General features: G+C 37.0%; 1 protein-coding gene across 7 annotated transcripts in view; it reads right to left on the reverse strand.

Annotated features, from left to right (window-relative positions):
- The window catches only part of WDR33 (WD repeat domain 33), a 103,324-nt gene that overhangs the window by 18,503 nt on the left and 60,832 nt on the right, over positions 1–23,989 (reverse strand). For 5 of the 7 annotated variants that reach the window (XM_082658620.1, XM_082658619.1, XM_082658618.1 and 2 more), the window contains exons 8-11: positions 2,378–2,504; positions 982–1,136; positions 810–888; positions 276–386 (exon numbers count right to left, since the gene is read on the reverse strand). In XM_082658620.1, coding sequence (XP_082514746.1) covers positions 276–386; positions 810–888; positions 982–1,136; positions 2,378–2,504 — 472 coding nt within the window. Of the gene's footprint in view, positions 1–275; positions 387–809; positions 889–981; positions 1,137–2,377; positions 2,505–16,945; positions 17,056–23,989 lie in introns of those variants that run through there. The other 2 variants (XM_082658623.1, XM_082658622.1) reach the window with 2 other exon arrangements.

Raw genomic sequence — 23,989 nt, forward strand, 5'->3', positions numbered from 1 at the left:
GGCAAAAACAACAAAGTTTTACAATGCCTTATTCTAAACATTTTTAATGTAGAAAGACACTTTTTAAATTAGAAGGCAAAACAAAATTCAAATAAGAAAGTCATATTCAATACCCAATCTCCTTGTAATACACATATTTATAAACCACTACCAACATGTCCTTAAGAGTAAGTTAGAAAACAAATTAATACATTCCTATATGAGTAAGATATACATTTATCTCCTGCTGCTCCATAAATACAGTAATTCCTTGTTATTTTTGACATAAAGCTTACCTAGTATGGTCATTTGAGCCTGAGCAGAGAATATGTCCAAGAGGATGCCAAGCCAGACTCCAAATCATTCCTTCATGGGCCATCTCCATCCCACCCACTTCTTTCTCTACCCTGTAATGGCACCACAGAAAGTAGTCTTTTTCACAAAAGTTACCCAACCCCTCCCCCACCAAGAAAGACATTTTCTTTTAGCGCAACACAAAGCTACCAAAGTCAGTTACTTTAAATCTGGTCAATTCCACATGTTTCAGAGGTACTGATTTGTCATCAGGAATACAGTCTTTTATCCAGAGTACCTCAGAGGGGAAATGCTTCAGAAATGACCTCACCACAAGAAACAAGGAAGTTGGTCTTACTCTCCCTTCAAGACTTCCATAGCCAAAAAGAGAGATGCTAAGTTTTCTGTTCCAAACTGGGTTTACAGATACAGGACATATGAACACTCAGAAAAAATACAAAACACTATCATTTTTTTCATGTTCAGGTGCTCTCTTCATAAAATTTACAACTTTTTACATAGTAAGTGCCACATACCCAACATGCCAGAATAACAAAGAGCCATCAGACCCTCCACTGGCAAAAAGTCCTTCATGAACAGGGTGCCAGGCCACAGCTGTAAACAAAAACACGGAGAAGGACAAAACTATTAGGATCTCAGAACACTACAGGTAATAGTCAAAATGAGAAGCATATCATAGCCGCCGACCTGTAGCTTCTTTCTTATGACCTCGGAAGACTTGAAGCTCTTCTTTCAGGTTTCGGATGTCGAAAAGTTTACAGAGGTGGTCACGTGATGCTGTGAGTAGCCAGTTACCATTGAGATTTAATTTCACTTCCATTACTGTGTTTTTATGGGCATGACTACAAACAAAGTACCAAGAAAATAATCTGTCAGAATTCAAAACAAGTATAAATCAATGTAATGACCATTTTTCTTGAAAAGCACATGGCAGTCAAGATGGCAAGAACTTTGGCCTAGAAGTAATAAAGCATGTAACATTATAGGACCATGGTTAAAAGTACACGTGAAAGAAATAGGTCAAAGACAGAAAGAAATAATGTCCATTATCTAAGCACAGCTTTCACTAACTAGTTAAAATAGGAGAACTTCAACTGGATAGAAAAGTTTATCTGTGAAGCAGGGGAAGCACTTGAACACATAAATTAATATTCGATAAAGCTCATTCAATTTTAAAAATTCAATGAAGCTTCTCTCATTAAGTCAAAGCAATTTTAAAAAGGACACAAGATAGTTTGAGGGTTAATTTGAACTAAAGACTCTGCAACCGCTGAGGCCTGCACAATGCACATCTCCAAGAAGCACCATTCACAAGGCGTCCTATTTGGTTGTGGCCACTGGAGCTGTGCAACAAGGCAGCCTTGCTCCAGCCAGCTCACTCTGGGTATGGCTCAATTCCCAATCAGAGGGACCAGGATACAGCTGCTTAGTCAAAAAAACGTTAACAACATATTCACAGAACTGTGAATGTTTACTGATAATTCAAAGAGAAAATTTTTTATGATGTGGCTGCATCATAACTAAATACCTCAGATAAAAACTGAGAACTGATTCAAATATGAAGGGAAAATTTCTCTATAAGTAGATGTAGTGAGATGGAGAAAGCTGGGCTGTGTCTAACAAATGGCACACATGTCGGGACTTCCCTGGTGGTACAGTGGTTATGACTCCGCGCTTCCAATGCAGAGGCCGTGGGTTCGATCCCTGGTTGGGGAATATGATCCCACATGCCGTGCAGCCATAAGTTTAAAAAAAAATGGCACACACATCAATTCCATACAAAATGTATTATGAGGAGGAAACAGTAAAGCTAGAAGAGTAGCAATAACCACCTCCTCCCCACCCCCGTGACGCCCAAATTAAATTTAGATGTATGTGGCAGAACAAAAATCAAGCCTTATTTTATTAGGAATTTAGAGAGAAATCATATTTAATAAATAAGAAGGCTCTAGGTGTACGTCCATCTGTTGTCTACACTACTTTTTCAGGAATATATGAGAGGGAAAAAAAGCTAAAAGGTAAAGAATACAGGCAGCTTTGCTCCCCTTGGTTTAGGGACCAAGGTGGGGTTCCTATCACTTACAGTGTTGCAAGACTCTGCCCAGTCTTGGGATCCCAGAACTTGATTGGCTGTTGACTATCTTTACTTCCTGAAACAACTAACCCTTTTGTTGGATGCCAGTCTACACACTTCACATCAGCACCGTGCCCTGTCGGAAACAAGTTAAGATAAAAACCTAATCAGCATAGATATTTCAAACAGGACTCCATTCTAAGTTAAACCAAAATAGAGAAACCTATTAAATGTTTTGATCCTAGTACTCAGTCATCTTAAACTTTTAAAACAAACTCTCTTTGGCCTTTGTGTCTGGAAGACTTTTGGGTACAGCAACCTCTCCTCCTATGCCACAATGCACAGGGACCATTCCTCTTCTGGAACTAAGCTCACCTTCTCACGTACTTGCTGGTAGGCCGGTCAAGATTTTTGGAAGCCCCTGTAAAGCTGTGCAAACTTTTCATGATCTTCTATGTATTGTCCTAATTATTAGAAACAATGCTTGTCATTCACTTTAGCTTTCCTGCTTTGAAGTAGCCCCTATAGATCAAAAGTCCTAAATTCAGATTCAGACACCACCACTTTCTAGATGTGACAATACGAAAAGTATTCCATCTTTCTGATCCCATTTACTGAAACGCAGAATGGGAAAAATAATCCCTGCTTCATTCACACATATGTCAGATGAGATGCCAATAAAAGTTAGTCTATCGAGTGCTCACTATATGATAGGCAGTGTATCGAGCACCTCTTTAAATCCTCTCAAAACCCTGAGAAAAGCTAGTCAACAATAACAGGAGCTGGAATCTGAACCCTGTCTGTAGGAATAGAGATAGTTCTCTTAACCACTGTGCTAGAGCATGAGGTTGCTTCAAAAACGCAACAGATTAACTGTTACTAAAAATTACGAAAGTGAAAACCAGAATTTACAAAACTGAAAAAAATGAGCATGATTTTTGAAAACTTGTTGCTGTACAAAAAGAGCCTCAAGAGTATTTTATATAGCAAATGCACTAAGAAGCAGGTGAAGGGGAAGGTAAACAGCATTTGAAACGGCTCCTTCTCTAACCAGGCTCAAATCCAGCTTCTATGGAGTATGAGGTGGGAAGCAGGAAGGATACAGAAGAATAGAAAAATAGGGAAGTAGGGAAGAAGGAAGAGATGGTTCTAGAGGCGCTGGAGAGTGAATGTGCACCATGCAGAAGGGAAATTCGCATCTCACGTAGGCAAGGACTTATCTAAAGCTCATCCCAGGGCTGGCGCTCGGGAGATACCAACTCTCTGGAGGAGCTTGGCAACGTGTATTAAAAGTTCGGAAAAAGTACGTATCCTGCAACCCACTAAACTCCACGTCTCAGAATTGATCATCAGGATACAATGGGTGTCCAAAAAGATTGGCATATAATGATGTTGACCGACATAGTTTATTTTTAAATGCTCCTGAATAGGAAATATACTACAGAATAAATTTCAGCATGGCACATGTATGTGCTCAATGGAATATGATGCACCTATTATAAATGATTCTATAGATAATTTAATGGCATGATTAAAATGTTCATGATACTAAGTTTATTAAAAAAAACAAACACCAGTGTGTATAGCATTCCTGATGCCATCACTGTAGAAGGCAAACAAATTAATAACGAGTGACTGTGTGTGCATATCTATATAGAGAAAAAAGGCAGGAAGTCTAGACACCAAGCTGTTATAATACTAAGCTGGATAGGACTTTTAAGGTGATTCTTATTTCTGTGTCTTCTGTTTTTATATTTCCTACAATAAAAATATATTATTTTGTAACTAGGATCTGAAGGTGGGAAAGGGGAAAGAGGTCTCGTTGTTGCCTTAATTTTTTATTAAGAACTGAGGATGGAAAAGTTGGACAGAAATATAATTCAGTCCCCCAGCCCCTTGCTTGCCTTAAGAACTTTTAATGTTATTAACAATTTTATCCTTAAAAGATATGGCCAGGGAATTTTAAAACTTTATGGGCCACTATCACCTGAAATTAAATATTATGTATAGATACATATGTATTTTTACCAAATTTGAGTACAAAGTGCGTGAGAAAGTATTTTTAAAATGTGATGCACTATGCAAAAATGTTCATATTCTTAGCTGCCACCTCTACCCTCACCTTCTCTGGGACACTTTTATTACATAAAGAAAGTTGAATTTAGTTTAAAGAAGTATATGCAAAAACAAGAAAACTATCAACCCATAAGAAAAGAACAACAAAATGTATTTTAGCTGCTTCACTTTTGTTTTCGGAAGTTTTCTAAAATATTTCAGTAGAATTCAAACAAGTGAAAAATACCATCCATCCCTTTCTGTTAAATGAATTTACCCATATCCATATATATCACTAATATACATCAAACTGATTGGAACTGATTCGTGGATGTTATTTTATTGGTCACTGTCCCTAATAATAAAAATAATACTACTAGCAAACACATATACTCCTTATGTATGGTACTATTCTAAGCAAAGAATGTATACTGAGTCATCATTTTACATGATTACAAAGCACAGATAGGTTAAAAAAGTTGCCCACGATTATACAGATGATGTGTGGCAGAGCAGACACCTGAATGCAGGGAACCGGCCCCCAAGCCACTGCTCTTAATGCCTATTCTATACTGCCTGATTACGTGTGAAAGGTTACTTTGAGAGTTACAGAAGGAAAACAAAAATATGTACCTTCCTATTTGCTTCTCTATGCATAAAGACTCACCAAAGGGCGGTACATTGCAGACAGGGTACTGAAATAGAAGGGGGACTATTCAAGCCTTTACATTATTTTACTTTTGAAAAATGTACATGTATTATCTACTTTAAAAAAATTAAATACAAATAAAATAATCTAAGAAAATATGTACAAAAAAGCATGTGCAGGTTGCTAACATTTGTGGCTTAAAAAGAGACACACACACACATACACAGAGCACACACATACATTTGCTTAAAAATGCATAAAATAGGGCTTCCCTGGTGGCGCAGTGGTTGAGAGTCCACCTGCCGATGCAGGGGACGTGGGTTCGTGCCCCGGTCTGGGAAGATCCCACATGCCGTGGAGCGGCTGGGCCCGTGAGCCACGGCCACTGAGCCTGCGCATCTGGAGCCTGTGCTCCGCAGCGGGACAGGCCACAACAGTCAGAGGCCCACGTACCGCAAAAAAAAAAAAAAACTGCATAGAATATGTCTGAAAGAATATGAAAGAATCTGATAATACTGACTGCTACCAAGAAGGGGAATTGGTACCCTTGTACCCTGGGAACAAGGGTAAGGAGAGTTCACTGTATATTATTTGGTAATTTTAAAATATTGAAACACATGAAATGATCTATTGAGAAAAATATACAATTAAAAAATTTTATTTACTAGATAACAGATTGATTACCTGTATGAAATCTTTACAAGCAGCATGTCATTTTCATAATTTTTCATGAAAAAGAATAAATAGATTAAGCTGGCATAGAAGCAAATTGATATGCAACTGCTTCCTTCTCCAGGGAAAAAAGTTACTGAATTCCCAATGAAGTGACAAAAACTATTTCAAATGATAAAATTCTACCCTCTCATGTCAATATGATACATTTAGATCCAGAAGAATCTGACTGATAGAAATCTATCCTAAGAAAATAATTTTCAAGGATTTTTAAAAACTCTTATTTTTAAAATATGGTATTTGAAGCCTTGTTCATAAGTTTAAAAGTATAAAAAATTTTAGAAGTGGAATGACTAAATGAACTGTGCCACAGTCCCAAAACAAAAGAAACATACAACTACTACAATGAAGATTCTGGGAACAAAGAAAAACATGCTCATGAAATAAAGGGAACTTTTACAAGCAAACAACACAGGCACAACCTGTGCATATGCTATGAGAATGACTATAAAAATGTACACATATATTTGCAAAAATGTAGATACGAATAAGCAGGAAATGAAAAACATATTGGGATTGTGAGAAAAAAGGTAAAATTTTTCTATCCACATTTCCTCTAATGTTATACTGTGGTTTTAACCATAAATAACATGGGTTAGATTTTTGTGTGTGTGTGTGAACTTTTTGATATGTTTTTAAAATGAGAAAAAAAATGCAAGTTACTTAGCTAGGTAATGTCTTATCCATCAAATTAGCAAAAATTAATTTTGGTGACACCCAGTGTAGTAAGTTACAGACGCTCTTATGCATAACTGGTTGGAAAGTAAATCAGTACGACTTTGCAGGGAGGCTTTTGGCCCTATCAAAATGTTAAATGCTCACCACCTTTAATTCTGTAATCCCTCTGCTAGGAATTTACCCTATGTTTGTAGCTGTAAAAGCACACCAAGATTTATATACAAAGGTATTTATTACACCGTGTTTGAATTATAAAACTGGAAACAACCTCAATATAAATCAGTGAGGGGATATTTAGAAAAATTAAGATAAATCCATATAATTGAATATTATACGGCTGTTAAAACTGAAGCTGAAACTGAATCTGGAGTGACAGAAGTGTTTTATATCTTGATTATGGTGGTGGTTTCAAAAATGAAGCAGTGAGGGCTTCCCTGGTGGCGCAGTGGTTGAGAGTCCGCCTGCCGATGCAGGGGACACGGGTTTGTGCCCCGGTCCGGGAAGATCCCACATGCCGCGGAGCGGCTGGGCCCGTGAGCCATGGCCACTGAGCCTGCGCGTCTGGAGCCTGTGCTCCGCAATGGGAGAGGTCACAACAATGAGAGGCCCGCGTATCGCAAAAAAAAAAAAAAAAATGAAGCAGTGAGAAGGAACTTTCTGGAGGGACTGAAATGTTATGTATCTTGATTATGGTGTATATATTTGTCAAAATTCATAGAACTGTACACCTAAAAAAAGGTAAATGTTACCATATGTAACTTACACCTCAATAAACCTGACTTCTAAATAATATAAGCAGAAAAGCAAGGTGTAATTTAGCCCCATTTGGAAAAAAGAAAACTTAAGCTGTTAATAGTTTTTTAGGGAGAAGAAATGGTATGGGAATAAGAAGAAGTCATTTACTCTTCTGTACTGCTTGAAGTTTTTAACATGCGCTTTTATTACTTTACTTAATGTCAACTGGCTTTGGTTTCCCTCTATTCAAAACTCAAGGGACTGACTGACATCAATTAGCGCCTGTGTTTGTCAATACAGAACTAACCAGTGCCTGTGGTCCCGGGAAGATGTGCTTCAGAACCTCAGTGGGAATGAAAGTTTTCGTTGAAAGCTCTTGGACTCGCTATGGCTGAACTAAGTTTCAAGGATAATATGGGTTTTGTGACCTGGCATGCTATATATAAAAACTTAATCTTATATAAATTATTATCTCATAGAAAAACGACTGAGTCCCAAACACATGGCTTATCAATTTCAACCATTAACCCTAAAGAACGCCTCTACAACAATTTTTATCATTTCAAAGGTCCAGAATTTCAGCATAGAATCATTCAAAGTTCTTTGTTACCCCCAAACATGGAAATTTTAAGACTGTAGTATCTGCAGTGCTAAAGCAATTAACACAGACTTAATGGAAAATTCATTCATGTGACAACTGTTTTTTATTGGCCTACTGACCTAGATATTTTAGTACTAAAAACATCTTTCTAATGGCTCAAGATTTTAGGACTGAAAACTTCTTGCCAATGAAAGACCAAGTATTTTCTAAAGTGGCATTTAAACGTTTCAGAATCAAGCCCATAAAAAATACAAAGATAACAACTCTCAACACCACCAAACCTCCTCCAGATACTATAAAGCCTAACACAGGAAAACGTAGAGCCCTGCAGGGGACTGACAGGAGTCTAAAGGCAGATTGTAGTAAACACATACAATCCTTAGTAGGATGGCAGAGCTTTAAGAAGCCAGTGATGTGGGCACAGAGTTACCAAGTAAAAACTCTAGGATCCCCAGGAAAGGTAACAAGTAGCTCGGCCATACTGCAACTACAACTATGCTTAAAGAAAGATTTCAATATTGAGGTTTGGGGGTACAACTGCCAAATTCTAAAATATCCCAACTGCCAAAATCATCAAATAAAAAACAAGACTGTCATGATAAATCTACACGTGACATTCCCTTTGAATGCTTATAAATATTTAAGAACTTAACCTGCACTGTTCAATATAGTAGCTATTAGCCACCTGTGGCTATTTAAATGTTTTAATTTAGATTAAAAATTAGGTCGCTCAGTCACACTAGCGACATTTCAAGTGCTCAACAACCACCTGTGACTAACAGCTAGCATACTGGACAGCATAAACACAGAGTATTTCCATCATCTCAAGAAGTCCTATTAGACAACACTGATTTAGACTGTAATTAGACATTTTAAAGAAAGTCTCCTTGAATTTCCATAATCACATTATTTTTATTCCCTATCTCAGTTACACAATGAATAGCAACAAAAAAAAAATTACCTTCAATTGATACTTGAGCTAGTGAAGACCTACAAAGTTATACAGCCTTGTAATTTTTACAAGAGAAAACTGAGGCCTAAAAGGGTTTAGGCCAGTGGCCAGGTGGCCAGGACTGCCTTCTTCCCGTTCCAATCTTCCCTTCACCTCACTAAATATAACATCCAAATGAAGTGGCAGAAGAGGTCCTTTTGTTTTGTTTCACTTATCAAATTTTGCTTGCTCAAATGTAACTGAGGGTGTAGAAGGCAAACTTCTACACATCTTTCCATCTCTCAGAAGTGTACAAGAAAAGAATTTAGGGGTAAAATCTAAAGATAAACACATAAAAAAGAATTACTTTTTAACTATCTGAGAAGTAACCAGATTGACTTCGAAGACCAGGGTCCTGTTAAATGTGGCAACCATGACCCAACTCCACCCAAAGAAATTCCAAATTAATCTAACCATACTGGGTTACTCTCAGAGCTTAAGCTTTGAGGGCAATGAGTTCTGCATCATTTCTTTGCTAGCTAAACATTCCCTCAGGGTGCTAGCTAAATGAATAGTGACAGAATTAGAATCTCTGAGACACTGGTGGCATTGCTTTGTGGATTAACCTGTGTCTGACATGCCAGAATTGTTTAGCTTATTATTTCATAATTATTTGCAGAAAGCAACCATTAATTGTGCATTAGAATTTATACCAAATGGGGAGGTAAACAGTAATTTTACTTATTCCACTTGATTATACTTTCACACATTCATCTATCTTTCACTTGTTCACTAATTCAAAATAAGTGTGCTCAATAGCAACATTTATTGGGTTCCTATTATGGGTGCTCAACCTCTAAAATATGTGACCACCAAATGAAATAAAATTGAACACTGGGGAAGTATCTGTGGAATCACACAGTCCAGGTACAATAACTTTCAAAAAAGTTAATACTTAGAATAAATGTTTTCTGAATATAGACTGAAATTAAGCCAGCAAACAATTAATGCAGGTGTTTTAGAGACCCTCTCCACAAAATAAAAACAGAAAAAAAACCTCTTTTAAAAACAATGTTACATGACTATGCTTGAAATAGGAAGGTGTAGAATGCAAAAAATAATAATATTTTTCCTAATGACAAAATGCTTAATGTGTTGTTGTTTTTAAAGGAGATCCTAGAAATATAATGCAGAGACTCCTTAATAAACCCTAAAATTCTGAGAATAACAGGATAGATGGTTAGGTCCTTAGCTGTTTGGCAAACAGCTCTAGACTTACTTTTGTAGAAAGTGGAGTCTTCCTGTTGATTAATAATTTCCAATCTCAGAATCGTAAAGTGTAGTGCAGTGAACGCTAGGAGCCAACAAGGGAACAAGGTCTGTTTTTGTACTCTTCCCTTATCCGAGGAGGTTCCCTGGCCTCTGTGAAATTGTATGTAGACTTTGTGCCCCTGTGCATTTTTCAAGAACCTCATCTCTCCTCCACAGCCTCACCAGATCCTAAGGGACCTATCATCCCACACAGGTAAACAGCCCTGCCTTAAGACAATGCATATGCCCCCAAGGCTCGGTGAACAGTCTGAAAATCAAGATACAGAGTTTTATTTGAAGGTCAGAAATAGTGTCCATTTTCCCATTTTATTTTTCCTGGATCAGACCATTATATGAACAAATCTTAAGGAAAATTTCTTTTATACATAGCTTACAAAAAGCACCAAGATTTTCTAATACAGGAAGGAAAAAAAGCAAACAAAATTTAAGCGCCACCTTGTACAACATTAACAGCTGAAGAACTGTTATTCAAGAAAGTGTGTCAAACATTAACAAACTCAAGCTACTTCCAGCCACAAGAACATAAAATGTAACAGATCAGTTCAAGGCAAAGGGTATGTGTAGCCATGGTCCATAGCCAAACACTTCAGTAGGTCAGCGGAATCAAGAATTTAAAAAATTAAGGAGCATAAGCAACTTGTATGTTGGTCAATGAATATGCAATTTATTAACATTTTTACCTTCCTTTTTTGCAGAATGATTTTAAATTTGATCGAACACTGAACATCAACTGGAAGTAATTACTATCTTTGTCATTTAAATCTAGAAAGTTACATTAGTAAAAAACTATAAAATTAAATGGAAAATAAATTTTGGAAAGAGTACACCTCTAGGCAGTGTTTACACAAAGCATATTCCAAGCAACAACAGTGCACAGAATCATGGGGGAAGGGTTTCTCCGGTCAAATAGCTGGGCAATGCTGAATTTTAAAAATTGACAAGTTTCTTTTCATGTCTGAGAGCCTTCAGTGCTTTCAATATGTATTACAAATCTGTAGGTGAAAATTTGACCGCAAGCCTTTTTTTCTCAGAATACTTCCAAGTCCCTCAAAAGACCAATCTGTGAAATTTTGAAATGCTAGCTTAGGATGTGGTCTGGCAATGATGAACCTAAATTCAGGTCAGCAGACACCTCTGGAGCAGGAGAGGAGCAACTAAAGGGACCTTTAACCATATCTGCAATGTGTGTAATGTGTACTTCTTTTTAAAATTCAGAAATAAGTATGGCAAAATGTAAGGATTTGACAGAGCTGAGTGGTAACACAGAAAAGTGTTATAAAAAACAGTTAAACATATGGTGTCAGAAAAGCATCCAGTATACAAACAAAAACAAACTCAAATGGCACAGGGGGTAGGCACATCATAAATTTGCCCATCTTCTACTTAACTTATATATTTAATTTGCGTATGCAAGTAAAATGGTTTCTATTTATTTGTACCATGTATTTACATGGTACTGACAAAGGCTGACCTAAATGAAATTGTCAAGTAGGTTAAAAATTGAAATTAAACACACATCTCATAAGATTAATGCCATGTAACTACTTCTGGCATAAAGTGAAAAAAATTATGAATATATGACTAAGTATATAATTTCTGAGTCCAATTAAAAATTTAAAGTATTCAAAAAAGTACAAGGCTATTTTGGAGAATATTTATCAAAGCAGATTAAAGCAAAGGAATGCAACAACCAAATATTCTTTCAGCCTCATTGTTGTTGTACTCCCCCAACTGCTGGATGTTAACAATCATATATCAAAGCACTTCAGCCATTTGTCTGGGATGGGAGATACCTGGGGTCCCACGCAACGCAGAAACCAGTCACAAAGTCCTTTGTAAGAAAGGGTACACTGGTGTGTGCGTGTGTGTGCATGTGTGTGTGTGTGTGTGTGTGAGCATGTGCGTAATTAGTCAAAGTTCTCTAGTAAACATTTCTGCACACATTCATAATTCAATAGTAATATACAGATGACACAATATTCTTTTAAAGGATCAAGAAGAAAAGCATATAGCCATTGCTTGAAAAATCAGAAAGAAAATGTAAATCCAAAAAATCCTTTAAAAGAATGAGCAGGGGGCTTCCCTGGTGGCGCAGTGGTTGGGAGTCCGCCTGCCGATGCAGGGGACACGGGTTCGTGCCCCGGTCCGGGAAGATCCCACATGCTGCGGAGCAGCTGGGCCCGTGAGCCATGGCCGCTGAGCCTGCGCGTCCGGAGCCTGTGCTCCGCAACGGGAGAGGCCACAGCAGTGAGAGGCCCGCGTACCGCAAAAAAAAACAATGAGCAGGACTACCAGAAAGTGCAGTACCTATGCGACATTAATAATAAAGTTATTAGTGCCAGCAGGTACCTTGGCCAAGAATGAACAGAATTCATGATTGAAACTCCTAATAAAGAAAAAGCAAAACCATTTATAATGATACTTTAGGGTACTTCTAGAGTAAGCCTTCCTTCTGAAAACAAGGTAAAAAATATGGTTCACCCAGTTGGCCATCTTAAGGAGACTGTTTTTTTACATTGAAGTTTAGATACATAAAAGCAACACATAATCTTGGTCAAAGTAGAATTAATTAACCCCATGGCAATCATGGCATGCACAGCATCAACTGTACTTTGAACCTCTGAGTTTTGCCTTACTATTCTTGGGTATATCTGCACACTTTTGGTAAATGTGGTTCCCTATATAATCCTCTCCATCTGCTACTATTCACCTCTTGGAAGAAAGGAAGGTAACAATGGCAAGATTACAGAAATTTACCTGTACCAGAACAAAAGGGTTATGTGAACCCCTAAACACTGCTGGGGTTAAGTATATATCACATGATTCCCAGCACATTGTGTGATTTCTACCTATAACTGAAACTTTTCCTACAAATGAATATTCTGATATGGCATTACACTCCAACTGGATCTTGATAATTATCTTCATTTCTGTTTCAAAGCAGAAATAAGATAATGGAGAAAACCTCAACTGGGAGCTGGTCCTATTATCTAGTTTCCATCATAGTGAAAACATATTCCAATAAAATATTCATTAGCCCATACTGATATAAATAAATAAGAGGGGGAGAAGAGCTGAATTTCTCATACGTGAAAATTCCAAATAACTTAGGTTCACCCTCAAGGATGTGGAGCGTAATTCCCAACCCCTCTGGTGTGGGCTGTGCTTCACGACTTCCTTTCAAAGAGAACTGTATGGAGAGGGGGAGAAAGAGTAGCCTTACACTGGAGAACTCTGACAAACACTGCTTCAACCTGTTGACCAAAGTCAACATCAAGTCATGTTGATAGCATACACCCTCTTGCTCTGATGTGATAAAAATGGCACTTCACCTCTGTGGTCTACCTCCCCAAATCCCATAAAACCAAAACCAATCATGAGAAAAATATCAGCTAAAACCCAACTGAGGGCCATTCCACAACCACCATAATACTCATCAAAACACTGGCAGCAAGAAGACAGAGGAACAAAATCTTGATAGTGCTAACGTGGGGGAGAAACTTTGAATCTAGAATTCTGAATCCAGCCAAAGCCTCATTATAAATGAAATGAAGACGTATAATAAATTTTCAAAATTCTGCCCATAAATCTCAGAAAGAAAAAAAATGTTTGACCGTTCTAGAAATGTGGAAACCAAGTAATACTGATTAGGAAATGTGAAAATCCAAACCAGCTCAAATTAAACTTAACATATTATAAAGAATACCATTATTCCCTCGTGGAGGTGTTTTAAAATCTGCCATCTTCTTGTACTTTGTTGAATGAATGAATGAATATATGATGAAAAGCCCAGAGGAAAAAACCAAAAAACCAAAATTGTGTTCTTAGGAAAAACAGATCAGTGTTTTAGTTTGCCCTCCTCTCTGAGCAGCGTCGTGAATCACAAAAATTCTCATCTCCACCTACAATCTACCATATACTCCCTCCCTCTGGAAGAAATAACCACGAGACAAAGTGAGCTTTGTCCAACAGGCGCACAGGTACAGTGTCAGAACAGTTTTATTTGGAATCAAGGAAAGGATATGTTAAATATAATTTAATTCATGTAGGTACTATGTTTAGTGTTCATGTGCTATACAATGGTTATTAGTAAAAAGATTTGAAGTGAACTTGATCTGTTTAAACCTCAAATGTCATTTACCATCTTATATAATTTACTTAACCCTTGCTAAGCCTTTATATTTCCATGTGTAAAATGGACTACTCAATCTTTGGATTGTTTCAGGAATTAAATGAAATGTATGAAGCACTTATCATCATGCCTAGCACACATTTTGAATAGTCAAATTTTAAGAACTCTTGTTTTGATCCAATCTCTGCCCTGAAAAAGCTCACCATAAGGACAGCGATTTCCATGTAGAGCTAAGAGCAAGAGCTGTCATTACCGTGAACAGAGTATGGGATAGCAGAAAATGGCTCGATTTGAAAGTACTTCCCAAGTGAGACTTCTTAAGACTTCGCTAAATTTCAGTCTTCAAGTGACCCAAGATAAAAAGAACAGAGTTCTAATTACCAACATCCAACCTAAGTATTAGATTTGATCTAACGCCATTTCTCTCTGAGAACTGGAAAACCTACAATGGGGGCCATCACTGCCTTTATTATATTATTTTGACTGTGTTTTAAGTAACTAAGAAAAACAGGTAATACTTCTGATGACAGATAATACTGTTAATTCCGTTAGACTAAATGGCAGTCTCCAATACTGAGATAAAACCAATCACTTTTTAAAAATATTTATTAAGTAAATATTTGAAAATTCTCTCTACATTTTTTTCTATTTTTATTAACACATTTCTAGGAAAAAAGAAACCTATGGGAAAAATACTAGGTTTAACTCAAGTGTCTTTCAGTTATTTTAATTGATCACTTACTCTAAATTCCCCTAAATGCCATGGATTACCTTAAACTAGAAATACATGATTAAAATTTTAAATGTATAATATTTCTTAAGAAATGGAGAAATGACAGAAGTAGGAAGAATACCAGGAGAGATGTAAGGGAAACTGTCTCAAGGTCACTAATGTGAAGAAGGAATTGAGTCTTGGAATAAATCATGATTTTACTACTAAGTTAAATTATGTATGCAAGCCCCTTCCTAAATTACTTTGAAAGATTTACAGTGGATGCACTTATTTCCCACGACTGTCGCTGACCACAAACGTTATGAAAATTTCAAAAAACTTCAACCTAAATGTGGGCAATTCTCCAAAAATAGATGGGCTCAGTGATGAATAAACCATAGCACAGAAATAAAACACAAAATACACAAAGGGCTGTTGGGGCCTTAAAAAGACTCTAGGCTCCAGGACAGCTCAGTGACAAAGGCTGTGATGCTGTAATGAGGGTAATTACAGAACTCTCCACAGAGCAACTTGTCCAGGCCCCTCCTCCTGTCTTCCCATTTATATAGAACAGCTGCACTCAGCTAAAGCCAGACAACGGCTTTCTAAAACAAAGCAATAGTAAGTCTGGGAAGAAATCCCCAAACAGGACTTAAGGCTGGAGGGAAAAGCAGCACAAAGCTTGTGCCAATGCCATACTATGACCCTGGAGGAAGGAAAGGAGAAGGGAGAGGAGAGAAAGAAGGAAAGAGGAGGGGAGATGAGACAGGAGAGGAGGAGGAAAGGAGAGGGGGAAGGGGAGAAAGGAGGGTAGTTCCATCCACCCAAGGGTGAAATAAACTGAGCACTGCATCTCAGAATACAACACACTTACTTTCTTACTTTGGCAATTGTGGCAGGTGCCCGTTTACTCCAAGACTGTCCTTCCCCACACAGCTCACTACACACGTGCACACACATACACACACGCACACAGAGTCCACAGCGAGGTCTATTATTGAGCAGAGAGTCCTTTGGGCCAGTGGACTTACTCAACTGCAAAAGAAATGAAAAACAGCTACTTATACTAACCAACACAAAACTTCATTCAAATATTTGGCCAAGGATCACTGGACATTTGAGAAAAATCAAACAGGAGGAAAGAGAAAGACCAGGAAAAAGAAACAGATTAAGTGGTTCTAGGGAAAACAAACAGGAACAGACTCAACCAGACTAAACACACATATACACTCATACACACACACCTCGATTACTATGCTAAAAGTTTTAAAGGGTATGTGCATTTCAAAAAAACAAACAACAGAACAGGCCACCATGAAAAGTGAAAAGACCAGAGAACCACTAGGGGGTCCTGGAAATTAAACACGGCAGTGGATAAAATAAAAATTTCATCAGAAGGGCTGAATAACAGATTGGGCATGACTGAAGATCATATTCTGGAAGATAAAATAGAAGAAATCTCCCAATACTTGGAGCAAAAGATGGAAACAGAAAATATGAAAGAGGTAATACACGGTAGATACCTCCAAGAGGTCCAACATTCATATATCAAGTTCCATAATACAAGCAGAGACAGTACGAAATGATAATCAAAGAAAAACCCTTTGACTAGAATAAAGATTTGAGATTGTAGATCAAAGTGAGCCAATGAAGATGAAGTTTAAAATCTTATGCCTATACTCACAGTAAAAATAATAATAAATAAAATAAGTCCACAGAAAAAAAGAAATCGTTTAAAAAACATTCAGAAGGGAAAACTAGGGTACCTACAAAATAATGAGAACTGGAATAGCATATGACTTCTCATCAGCAGAACTGACAGAAGATAGTGGAAGCCTTCAAAATCCTGAGGGAAAAGAATTTCACACCTAGAATTTGAAACACAAACTATGAGTCAAGTATGATGGCAAATTATAGACCTCTCCAGACATCAGAATTTTGAAATTTACCTCTCAAGCACTGTTTCGGGAGGGGGGGAGGGGGGAAGTATATTTTTAACTAAATTGAAAAACAAAACAGAGTGGACTTAACAGGGGAAGGCAAAGAAATCCCAGTATGACTGCGGTCACAGGCACAGAAGACAATCAGTCCAAATTAGAGCAGGAAGTCAGAGAACCAGGTGAAGAATATCTTCAAAAATAAAAATAAAATGCATTTACTATAATTGCAAAATTAAAACTTAAAAACTTGCTACAATAAAGGCTTTTAGTGCCATTAAGAAAGAAGGGAAAGTAATTACAAATTATAAGAAAAACTAAAGCAAACTTAATTATGGCATTACTTTCAACAGTTTATAGGACAATCGATTTAAGAAAACAGTCTCACTTGATCTTGATAATCTTCAAGTAGGACAACTTTTAACTGCCACAGAGTTTATTATAAACCTGCTTATACTACTTGTTTCTGAGGTCAACAGGCTCATTCATATTCAAAATTCTACTTATTGGTTTCATTTTTTTTTTAGAACTGAAACCTTGGTTAAAAATCCTTGGAGAGATAAAAGGGAGAAAAGTAGAAAAGATATTGAGGGGTATAGATTTCCTTAGGTAACGTAATGGTGAGTCAAGGAACATTGCCTAAAGTTGGTGGCCCCCAAAAGTAAAGAACTAAGAACATTTAAAGCTATATGGGAAACTATCAAAACAACTACAATTCATAACAAAGCCCAGAAGGTAGAAGGCAAGGCTGGTGGTGTAATTACTTGAAATTCTTCACCTTTCATGATAGGTAGTAAACAGACACTGTGTCAGGTAGATATACCAAGAAATATTTTAAATTCTGATGGTAACCACAGGAAATAAACAAATTAGCTTAAAAGGATTATCCACATTCCATCCCTCTACGGTGCTGGAGAAAATATTTTACCATATGTGCATGTTATTTATAAATTTTAAAAAATAAGCTTACATTTCTAAATGGAAATTTCCTCAAATGTTAAGACTATGGTATCTCTAGAATTTCTGGCTGGATCACAACATTCTTAAAGTTTATTGTTAATGACTCCAGGATGGTGAGGACAACTCAGAAGTATCTTCCAAAAGTTTGAATGGTCATGCTCTGATCCATCAAGTTTACTGCTAGGATTCTATCCTAAAGGAAAATTTACTTAAGTGGGAACAAATATAAAGGTACAATGAAGCTTAGTGAACAACTTTGTCTTTGTAAAACTTCTTGCAAATCCTAAATGTCTGTCATTGAGAATGGTAAAATAAGCTATGGTAGATACATGCTATGTAATGTTATAGAGCAGTTACTTTAAAAAGACTGGAATAGTAATGACACGGAAGAATGATCATGATATACTGTGTTGTGAGAAAAGCAAACAGCAGAAGAATATATGTAGTATAATCCCGTTTCTTTTTGTATATGCGTAAGAGTTGTAGAAACATTCACACCAAACTATTAATGGAATAGTGATGACCTCTGAATGTGAGATTGGAAACAGGGCGGGCAAGACACTGACTTGTTTCTTCTAAGTGTTTGAACTTTTTATGAATGTTTATTACCCTTGTAAAAGGCAGAAAATTCTCAAGAAAACATCTTCAACATTAATCCTACCCAATTCTTTCCTTACCTTTCCACCCCTCCATTCCCCCAACACTGATGCATCATAATAGATCTCAGCCTTCCATATGGCACATGGTAGGAATGTGTGAATCCAGACATTACAATTCTCTCCAAATCTCACTTCCACGTGATACACAGAATATACTTGTCGTCATGCATGACTGATGAAAAAAATGCATCTTAAAATGTTGCATGTGGTCTTCGGCTTGGTTGGTTAGGAAATGGTGCTGCTAATAAAGCCAAGGTTGCAAGTGATATCCACATATAGGTCAGTAATTGTTATGAAGTCAGCCTGCATTTGTACTCATCATCTGTCATCTTTCCGGTGACAGGACACGATGTGGAAAAATCAACGTAAACCCATTTGAACTAGTGAGAACACTTCTTAAAAGATACATACTGATAGTGGGCTTCAGTCTCTTGGTTGTATTCTGAACACATTCGTGTAGACGTATGACCGCAGTTTATACATTTCTTTGCCAGTCAACCACACTAAGTTGTGTCATCAGTGTTTCCCAGAGAGAGAATGTCGGTTAACCAGGTATCTGCAGCAACACTGCCTGTCTGTGCTCTGTGGGACCAATGTGATGTTGGGGTGTGTGGGACCACAAAGTTCTCAGTTTCTGGTCTTTAATTCTCATCTTCAGCCTTCATACCAAACACAAAATCAAAGTAATGTGGCAGAGTGAAGGTTTCTCAACCTTAACCGTGCTTGAAGAATGATTTTTCTTTTACTACTCATTTTTAGAAAAGGCAACTATATAAGGAGAAAATCAAAGACTGAAGAAAAACAGAATAAGAACTTATAATGTGACTGCACTGCTAGAAATGGAGTATGTGATTTTGATCTAACTTAAAATGTCTATTTAAAATGCCCAAATAACTCACACTGCAGAGATCTATCATTTTTCTGGCCGTTATATCCTTTCAAGATATTATAAACCTAGTAAAAAGTAGCAACGGGAAGAAAATTCTGCTGCATCTATAGAATAACTTAGTATATCTTATATTCACCAAATATGAATCTACCTAACTAGAACTCAAAAAAAAACAGCTAGTGATTCTCAGGAAAGATTCAAACGTATTATCTATTCAAAAACCAAACAAGCAAGCAACCAAAAAAAGGAACAGAACTTTGGGGACAGTGCATGGGGAATGGTGGGAGTGAATTATTGCCTTAAGGTAATGCTGTGATTCTGAGATGACAGTGGAAATAAAGTATGAGGACTTATATAAATAAAGCTTTAAAAAATAAGTCATAGTTCCATTTCAATATAATGTTATTTATTTAATGTGGCTTACAATACAATTAATTTTATCAATGACACATCTAAACCTAAGAATCACTACTGAAATAGGATAATGACAACCCATCCCAATTCTTGATCTAGTCATCTCCTCTTAAATGAACCCTTTATAATATCTTTCCTAATCAATTCCAACTTCCTCTTAAACCAAATTAACTTAAATGTGTTACTTTCTTTACACCCTCCATGCTTTTTGCATCTTTCCTAGCACATATATGACTTAAGCAACATTTACTTCATGCCTACAACATGAGAAGTGCCTTCTTCTGTGTACTTCTGGGACCCTCACAACAACCCTGTGAGGTAGGTACCATTAGCTCCACTTTACAGAGGAGGAAGCGCATACTGAGAGAGATTGACCTGCCCAACAGCAGAGCTGGGATTCAAAGCTATACCTGCTGCTCTCAGATGAGTAATGTTTAAAGTACCCCAGACGAAAAAACAAAGATTGCCCAAGTAGAAACTATGACTGTAGCCAGAATTTTGGAGCAGCTGGAGAAGAGGTTCGACAACATTAATGATTTCTTCTTCCTTGTCACTTAACCACTGTAAACAGCAATTACACTATATTCTCCTATACTTTATTTTAAAAGGAAAAATTTTTTTGGCTGTGCCGCGTGGCATGCAGGATCTTAGCTCCCCGACCAGGGATTGAACCCATGCCCCCTGCAGTGGAAGCGCAGAGTCCTAACCACTAGACCACCAGGGAATTCCTGTATTCTCCTGTATTTTAAAGGTAGCAATACACAAACAGAAAATTTACCCCTCCCTTTTTTATAGAAAAAAAAATGACACATTACAAACAGACTTGCACTCAACATTGACTATAAAAAGACATAGTAAACTGGTACTATTTCACAACAACCCTTATGGTAAGTGGATGGTTACAAAGAAAACATAGATGCAAGTCTACTGGTTACAGTAAATAATAGGAAAAGAGTTTTGTGGGGATCATGAAAATGGGTTGCTGCCCAGATAGATTTAATTTTAAATTACAAAACCTTATCTGGACACTTTAAATCAAGAGAATGTACCACAAACCTTTGTGCCTAAATTACATGAAGATGTATTCTGGCATCTACATTTGGCCCAAATCAACCATATTCTAATGCTACTACTGCTCTACTAAAAGCATCAAGAGTTCAAAAGTTTTGCAATCTAAATCCTTTCTTAAAGGTTTTTGAGATTCTCATGAACACTCAAAGCTATCATGAAGATTTCAATGACAAAATATGATTATATTCTTTATTTCTATAGGAAAATTCTATAGACCAATGGCAAAACTAGTAGCACCACATAAAGAGACTGGTTTGCCTACAGTGTGTCTTGCTTGTCTAATGGAGCTAGACATTTTGAATTCTCTAATCATGTGACACTATCCTAATGTGCTCTATACTTTTAATAAGTACCCACAGTCAAGTCTTAATTACAAACCTAACTTTTCTAGTATTAAAACTTACTCAGTTTTTACCAAATGACAAAAAGATTCAGTATTAAGAATACTCCCAGTTTATTATTCAAGGTAAAGATTCAACAGAAGAAGCCTATCTTGCAGTTTCCTAGGAGGCAAATTTTGTTCTGAAGACCTTCACATTTAAAAAACATTATCTCCAGACTTGCATGAGCAGATGCTCCACAAATACATGATTTTTAAAAGCTACCACTCTCAAAATCACAAAAATGGTAAGAACTACCTCATTAATCACAGGGATATTTTTCTATGCACTACAATACAATAATACAATGCTTACTTTAGTATATGAAATTAAGATACCATTAAAAGTGATGCTTTGAAACCAAAAATCTCCAACTATCACTTGTATTGCTCATGAAGACAAGAATAAGTACTTGACTCCCTCCTCCATACCCAGGGCCTGGCACCTAGCTTGGCACACAGTGCACAGCAATTACTTAAATAAATGAATAAATATACACTTCTTTTCAGTGATCTTTGATGCACATGAATAAACTACAGAGTGGAGTTTCAAAACATGGTCTTTTTTTGGCCTTAAGTCAACCTGAGAGTTCATAAAGAATTTTACAATTATTATAATTATTAATTGTAAGGCTTTTTTAAACAGTGTTCATAGTCTTAAAAACCTTTAAAATCCCTTTGGTGTATACTGCTATGTATTATAATAACAAAGACAACAGAGAAAATAAACAGTTGACTCTTCCCAGATCTAAAGAACTCCTGAAGTATGAAAAAGTAATTCCTAGACACTAAATTTAGTAAAATAAACCCTAAGATCCCCAGAGAGATTAATGAAGCAAAACTGACTCATCTTATTTCTTAAAAAGGACATGTTTTTACCCACTAAAGGTACCCCGTGCTTTTCCAAAGTTCGCTTTACACCACTTCGCTTTTATGAAAGATCTACATTAGTACAGACATACCTCCAAGATCCTGTGGGTTCGGTTCCAAACCACCACAATTAAGCAAATATTGCAATAAAGCAATTCACATGAATTTCTGGTTTCCCAGTACTTAAGTTATATTTACACATACTGTATCTATTAAGTGCGCAATAACAGTATGTCTTAAAAAAATGTACCTACCTTAATTAAAAATTAACGCTATTGGAAAATGGCGCTAATAGGCTTGCTTGAAACAGGATTGCCACAAACCTTCAATTTGTGAAAAATGCACTATTGTGAAGTGCAGCAAAACGAAGTACAATAAAACAAGGTATGCTTGTACCTGTTTTTGCTAACAGAAAGAAATCCAAAGAGAATTTCTGCTTTTGCAAAAAAAGGCAAAAAGCATTTGTTTTGCAGCAAAACCGAGATAGAGGCAGTGGACACCCTGAGCAGCAAGAGTGGCGCCACCAAGCTCCTTCGCTAGGAACTACACTCAGCATCTCAGCAGCAAGCCATGGTAGTCTGCGAGCACCTGCACTTTGTCTCGATTTATTTTGTGCATCCGTTGGCAAGCTGAGTCCTACTTTAGGATAGTGGGGGAAAACTAATTACTTCTAGCCAGCTGAAAACTAGCATGATTCCCAACTGCCTTTGTAAAAATATACCTGTCAGTATCACCGCAGCTTGTTCAAGTGACAGACCCAACAGGTCACTGCTATTAAACCCTGACCTCCCCCAGTTGGTCCCTACATAGTGAGAAGCCAGTTGGACTTAAATGCTATTGCGGGGCGGGGGGGGCGGGGGGGGGGTGAAGCAGTTGCTGATCTCTGAGAACTAATCTGAGGCTCACAGCTAAGCCTCCATGTTATTAAAAACTGATCCGACATTTACAGCTAAACCATGTTGTTCTCCTGTTGGACAATCTCACTGAACATCTGTATCAAATTAAGTCATTCTGAGATCACGATGACGTGAAACAAAAACAAGGTCCTGCAAAACCTACAAAATACCAAACATCTCTCTTATGCTAAAAGAGTGATAGACCTCACTTCTTTGAACCCTTACCTCAATTACCCAAAGTCCAAATCCTATAATATAATCTTTATAACATCCTCTTACTGAGATACCCCGTGGTTCCCTATGGTCTGTGTTCTTTGCTTACGACGAGTAATAAACCCAATTTGTTCAACTACAGGTATGCTCCTGGTGATCTCTGACTACAGGCACACTTGTCAATACTAATAGTAGAATAAAACAGACTAAGTGTTCTGGGGTTACAAAATGACTCTAAAACATGCCTTATTAATACACATCTCATAATTCACAGGGAGGGCAGCTTTGGATGATTTTGGCATAAGATTTCTTCCCTTTTGCTTTCAATGTCAAAGCCATGCTAGTGTGTGTTGAAGAGTTCAGATAAAATAAAAAGCATTATTGCCAATCATACTGAGAAGGCATAGGAGAAGCCTATCTAGCCAAGATGACCAAGAGAACGAGTTCATCAAGAGTCTATTCAACTGGAGGCATATGCTCAAGTATCTGGGCTACACGCAGATTCAGAAGTATTTTTAAAAAAGGGTTCCAGGAAAATACTCAGCAACAATAAAACCAAAGGTATGTAAGGAAAAGGTGGAAGGAAATAACTCTGAAAAAAAAAAGTGCTCACCATAACTACTGGAAAATCTAGATAATAGGTTAGTATGAGAAGAAAATGAAGATTTTCATATGTACTTTTCCACTGAAAGATTTTTTTAGATGTGCAAAAAAATCTCCCAATTTACAGCTGAATGTTACTTTTGTAAGAATTAATCACATCCAGAGGTTAAAAA

The sequence above is a fragment of the Grampus griseus genome, assembly GCF_964374135.1.
Source record: "Grampus griseus genome assembly, chromosome: 7".
NCBI lineage: Eukaryota > Metazoa > Chordata > Mammalia > Artiodactyla > Delphinidae > Grampus > Grampus griseus.